Below are 6,607 nucleotides of genomic sequence, written 5' to 3' on the forward strand. Positions count from 1 at the left end.
AATAATATACGAACCATAATAAGAAAATAAATAATAAATCCATGAATGTATTGATGTGTACAAAATGATTTAATATACTAGCTAGAAGAAATTCTTGAAGAATGGTTTGTTTGAAAAGTAACTTAAAATAGATAGCATCGCAAAAATTTATCACAATGCTATATATAATCCATCCAATTATTATTCGCAATGACCACATATGCATATCTTGATACATTTTTGGAGTGCCAAGCTCTTCCAAAGTATCGTCCACAGCATTAAATCTTTTCATTATTATTTCAAATATCTAAAAAAAAGCAATATTTTAAAATGTATATATGATACAATTATGTTTTTATGATGTAAAATAAATAATTACGCTTATAAATTGTTAAGAAATTTAGAAGAAATTGATCAGAGAAGATATATATGTGTGTGTGTATAAATGTAATGTGCTCTACAAAAATAAAGGAAATATAATTGTACCTTTTGATAGTAGAAATTTCTAATTATGGATATGATGATAATAAAGATGTTAATGTTTATAACGACTATACCGATGATGGATCCAAATAAAAGTTTCCATGTAAAAAGATTTGTCGTATAATAAAAAATGTAAGCGTAGCTAAACCAGATTGTTAAAGAATATAAAATACTTAAATATGTGCTGCATCGAATCCCTGGCTTTTCTTGTTTCGTAGGGTAGCAACCTATACCCATAATGAAACATATGACAAGAAGAGGACGCAAGACTTGTCGGATAGTCATAATCATTCCTATCGTCACGAACAAACACTGACTCTCTGTTCAAACCTGGCAAGACGCATCACGACTGCGCCGGTATACAACGATAGTATAGATTCTCTATTATAGATAATTTTAATATACATTTCTCGTAGCACTTATTTATATTAAAATAATTGATATGAGTGAAGACATGATATAAAAATTTATCAATAAAATATATATATTTTCTTCGCGCGCATAGATATGATGCATAGTGTTAGTAAGCGTTTTCACAGCTTATTCGATCAATTAAGTTTCATCAATTACATCATCATACGGTAATAAATCTTCATCAGTTATACGCATTTGTATTACAATCACCAATACAGTCGTAATTGCTGCATAGAACTGAAAAATATGTTCTTTTTTACATGACAAGGATAAGCTTGCATAAATTAAAAAGAAGATATGTAATATAATATGAAAAAAATATTGCGCTTATTATAAACATACAACAGATTAAATACTATATTTTGTCTTTTATTAAAGTTGACGTATGTTATTTTATATTCTTGCAAAATATTCAACATACCTTACGAACAAAATCATAACCAAAATAGAAAAGTCCCATACCATAAAATTTTACTTCCCTCCGTTTTATTTGTAATATAAATTGTAGAATCTGAATTTAAATAAATAATTGGATATAAATACAAGAGATATCATACAAGATGCTCTATGAAATTATGCGGCAATAATTTACCTGGACTTGTAAGCCTTTATCCGAATTGTCGTTGGACAATTTATAAAGAATCGCTACTGTCTCATTTGTCTGAAATTATACTGATATAAAATTGTGGTTTGCAAATCACATCAAAAGTTTTTAATAAAAAAATAAAATCAAAAATAAATTAATGAAAATTATTCAATGCCAACGTTATTTGCTAATAATTTTCAATGCTGAAAAATTTGTAAAATCTATTATTGTTGTTTTTAATTAATTTTTTTTTTAATGATTAATAATTAATTGTTAGTGATTAATAATTCTATTCTATTATACCTCATCGGAAATTATTTGACAAATATGATTTAATGCGAGAAGTTTTATAGTATATGTAACGGCCCAGACATAAATAATAAAGTTACTTAGAAAATGTTCAAATGTATTTTTATTTTTATCTATATATGTCGCGTAAAACTCGCAACACAATTCCACAAAGAACGCGAAATAAGATGCCATTTGCATTGTCATTGGTATACTGAACACTTCGTTCAACTCTCGTGATATAAAGCACAATTCCAGGTGAACATGCCTGTAATCAAATTGTAATTGTTACAATCAAATTAAACTATAAATATGTTCGAGATTGACTAAAGATATTTTTGATGTAAAACAAAATTAATTTTTTAAATATACAATATCAAAGTTTTAATATAAAGTTAATATGTATTTTGCAATTACATTATAATCCACATGTATTGTCTACATTTTTTTTGCTTTTCTGCATTTTGCTGACTACCTAAGATTAATTTATTTTGTCTTCTAGTGTACATTGCGTCATTTTTAAGCAGATTATATATGTGCTCGTTGATTTGATGAAATCTCGAGCTTACGTACCTAAATTTAATAAAAAACTAAAATTAAAAAGGAATGTGTTATAATTTTAAACTAAAATCTAGATACATCTATATACAATATATATATATATATATATATATATATATATATATATATTAAATATATTAAATATATTATTTAATTTATTTAATTAAATTATTATTTAATTATAATTAAATTAAATTATTAAATTTATAATTAAATTAAATTATTAAATTAAATTATTAAATTATTAAATTATAATTATTTAATTAAATATATTATTTATAAAGTATAAAATTTTCTTTTCTCTTTTATATCTTTCTTTAACTGTTTATTATTTATTATCCATATAATTTTTTGACAATTTTATATTATACTGCACTTATTAAATTAACAGTGCTAATTAAGAAAATTTTATTTTTTAGACAATATGAAAAAAAAATTTTTAAATATTAAAAGAAATCTAAAAGATAAAGAGAGAGAATAATAATATTAAAAGAGTTGAAAGATCTAGGCTTTTAAAAATCTTTTTGTTATATATACTTTTTATTACTTCCTATTATATATTGTTTATAAAAAAGCTTTATGAAATTGTACATTTATACTGACCTGAGAATAACTCCCCAAATTAAACTATTAAGGACATTTACGTGGAACATATGATTTGCTACAAACGGAATACAAATATTTCTGATGCTGAAATGCTCATAATTTATCCATAAATTATCGCATACATTCATAAAAAAAGTTAATAAAATCCATCCTATTGTTATTCGAATAGTCCGTTTATAGAACTTTTGGTATTCCTTTGATATTCCAAGCACTTCCAGCGTATTATCCACGATAGAAAGTTTACATAAACACGCTTTCAATTTCTTAAAGAATAATATAATTTGATTAATTTAAAACGTAGAAAACAATATAATTTGTAGATTATATTTTTTTGATCCGTGATGATAATACAACTATTGAACTGATTTATTAAAAAAATTACTTAAACATTGATATTTATCTATTCATAAAGATTGAGATTATAATGCTTTCAATAAAAAATATTTTACAAAGTTTTAAACGTAACAAATTTAGACAATATAATTTATAATTCCTATATAATTTATAATTCCTACCTTATAATGAAATAAGCTGACAAATATTGACAGAATGGCGCTAAATATTATTATTATGTTAGTCCAGGATAACATGTATATGTGTATAGTGGTATAATTAGTATAAATTAAATAATAAAACAGATACGCATAAAAACTCCATGCGATTAAGAAATACAGACAAGTGAGATATGGCCTGGGTCGTCCAAGAGGATATTCGAAAAAGCCCAAGCCGTAGAATGATCCGACGATCAATAGTGGTGACAGCGCTGCCTGAATTGATCTTGTCATAGTTTTCGACATCATAAATTTAAGTTACATTTTTTTGTGCGAGGTACGAATACGTGAGATATCATTTGATAATATTCGCGAAAATTTAAAAATTGTTTCACTGTCTTTTCACACATCCTGCAGGAAACTTTGCAAGAATTATACTGCGAAATATACTACCATTTGACCGATGAATATCGAACCGTAGAACAAACAGATGGATAATCTAAATTACATGCCTGTTTGCACGCACAATTATCTATGTATTATTTTAAAAGAGGAAAATTATAATTAAAAAGTTTTGCTATATTATACTTTCGTATGAATATTGAAGAATATTCCATAATATGTATAAAAAGTAATGTTTAAATAAAATTTAAATTGTAAAAATTAATAATTTATAATCTTTTAATTAAAATGTTATTATTAATATAAATATTAAATATTAAAATATAAGTATGTAAATTATAAATATATAATTTAATTTTTAATGCTGAAAAATATTGATGCATCTTGTTAAAACAATTGGATACATGATTGTGTTCAGAAATATTTGCATAATTAATTTATTAAGGAAATAAAATATGTTTGCATTATAAAATTGCATTATAATTCCATATTACAACTATTTTTCAAGTTTTTTGAATAATATTTAATTAATATACAACTGCATAGAAAGTCTTGATGCATTGTTATAATATTGAACTCAATATGAGCTGTACTAGTTTTTTTGCTCTATTTTTTAAAAATTATTAGTCTAACATTGACACAGCCATTTGCACCATGATAATGACATATGTTACAACCGTCGTGCAAAACTAGAAAAAAATCATATCATCAATTAACTTTCATTGAATAAATAAAAGCAATTTATCAGAATGCACAAGAAAAGCCAAAAAAGAAAGTATATGTAGTATAGAAAAATAACAATTAATATAAATAGTAATAACAATTTGATAAAAATAATTTTGAAATTAATTTTCTTTGAATTCTAATAATTTATAATATATTTTAAAATATGTAATAGAAACGATAAAATATGAAAATAATATAAACCTTTCGAAGAAAGTCATTGCCCAAATAGAAAAGATTCATTGCAGTAAACTCCAATGGATGATACATTGCTTGCAATGAAAATTGATAAATCTATATAAATCGATAACTGTTATTTTATAAATATTAATTAATTAATTTTATTTTTCTTATTTTGTACGCAATTAGAATATTTGTTACCTCCTTCCAAATATCAGCATATTGAAGAATATTCGTTAGTTGATGAAATGTTTTGTCAATTTTTTTAGCCTGAAAAATTCAGAATTTACTACAATTACTTACAAATTTTACTATTAATATGTTTTAAATAAAAATTGAGAACATGTATTTTTATGAGGATTATATGAGTGCGATGTTTTACCTTAACTTTAACACTCTCATAAATGTGATTTATGAGATAAAGTCTCATTATTAAGCTGGAAACCCAGAAAATAATATTAGTCCATACGTATACTGATATTTGTTCTTGATGTTCCTGCATTAGCATTACGAATATGCCGTAACACATTGTTGATATGCTTACAAAGTAGGATGTCATCTCTAAAGTTATTTGTATTCCAAACATCGAATTCAATTCGCGAGCGATACGACGTAATTCTAAATGAAGATGCCTATTGAAAGATATATGTATTTTATTACTAGAAAGCTATATTTTATTTCTACAAAGTATTATGAATTGCGAGAGTTCATATAAAAATAAATTTCTTCATTAATTATTTTTGGAAATACAAAGCTCTATGAAATTTCATCATGAACAGAACATTTCGAGAATCTTTGCTAATATATGGTATATAATAATATATAATCGATTTACATTAAGACCCACAACGTTGTCTTGTAATTGTAAATATGTAAAGTATATCGATGCAGTTCGGCAGGTTTTTTCCATGTACTTTTAAATTCGTGTTCCTCTTTTACCAATAAACATTGCATATGCTCGTTTATTTTGTCAAATCTGTTACCGACATACCTATATTACAACATTTTACACAGATTACACATAATACATTATTGCAAAAAATATTACAAAACACTTTTACGAACCATAAAATAAAAATAAAAAATAAGTCCACAAACGCGTTTATATTGACACAATGATTTATTATGTGAGCTACAAGAAATCCCCAAATGTCTCGTTTTACACTAAACCACCATAATGTATCGTAAAAGTTTATACTAAGACTGTATGCAATCCATCCAATTATGACTTGTTTCGATCGCGCATACATCTTTTGATACAATTTTGGAGTGCCCAATTCTTCCAACGTATCATCCACAATAGCAAACTTTTTCAGGCATATTTCAAATCTCTAAAAAATATCATAAGCACACACAATAATTTACATTAAGATGATTTGTGACATAATTATTTTACACGTTATTTTTTCGTTTTTCTTTTTTTGTAATATAAAGTATAATAATTATGTACAACCATTGAAAAAATTTAGGAATATTATTTGAAAAGAATTTTAATGTATATTTGCCACAAAATTGCGCGTGGGCGCTATATATAAAACTATAATTATACAATGTGATAATTAATATCACATATATATATATATATATATATATATATATAATTTAAATATAAATTTATAAAGAAATATATTTTAAATATAAAATTTAAATATAAAAAATATATAATTGTACCTTTTGATAATAGAAAGACATAATCACAGATATGACGGTGATAAAGACATTAATCTCCGTATTGAAAGCAATAATGTCAGATTTAAATAATACTTTCCATGTAAAAAGAGTGATTGCGTAGTAGAGAAGATAACCATAAGTAAACCAGATTATTAATGAATATAAAATACTTAAATAAAAAATCCACCAAATTCTTGAATTTGAATGTTTTATAGGATAAACT

General features: G+C 24.3%; 2 protein-coding genes across 2 annotated transcripts; both read right to left on the reverse strand.

Moving 5' to 3' along the window:
• Positions 1–962: 962 nt before the first annotated feature.
• LOC126857678 (uncharacterized) lies at positions 963–3,028 on the reverse strand. Its single transcript, XM_050607331.1, has 6 exons — positions 2,915–3,028; positions 2,168–2,323; positions 1,766–2,018; positions 1,469–1,537; positions 1,298–1,387; positions 963–1,113 (listed from the first exon to the last, which is right to left on the reverse strand). Exons 1-6 carry the CDS (start codon positions 2,962–2,964, stop codon positions 1,015–1,017), a joined length of 717 nt encoding a protein of 238 aa, XP_050463288.1. The 5' UTR covers positions 2,965–3,028; the 3' UTR covers positions 963–1,014.
• A 1,405-nt stretch (positions 3,029–4,433) lies between these two features.
• On the reverse strand, positions 4,434–6,405 carry LOC126857776 (uncharacterized). Its single transcript, XM_050607495.1, has 7 exons — positions 6,385–6,405; positions 5,779–6,044; positions 5,549–5,704; positions 5,096–5,345; positions 4,915–4,983; positions 4,738–4,827; positions 4,434–4,499 (listed from the first exon to the last, which is right to left on the reverse strand). The coding sequence occupies exons 1-7, from the start codon at positions 6,403–6,405 to the stop codon at positions 4,434–4,436; spliced, it is 918 nt and encodes a 305-aa protein (XP_050463452.1).
• Positions 6,406–6,607: the final 202 nt, after the last annotated feature.

Source organism: Cataglyphis hispanica, chromosome 22 (assembly GCF_021464435.1).
Source record: "Cataglyphis hispanica isolate Lineage 1 chromosome 22, ULB_Chis1_1.0, whole genome shotgun sequence".
Lineage (NCBI taxonomy): Eukaryota > Metazoa > Arthropoda > Insecta > Hymenoptera > Formicidae > Cataglyphis > Cataglyphis hispanica.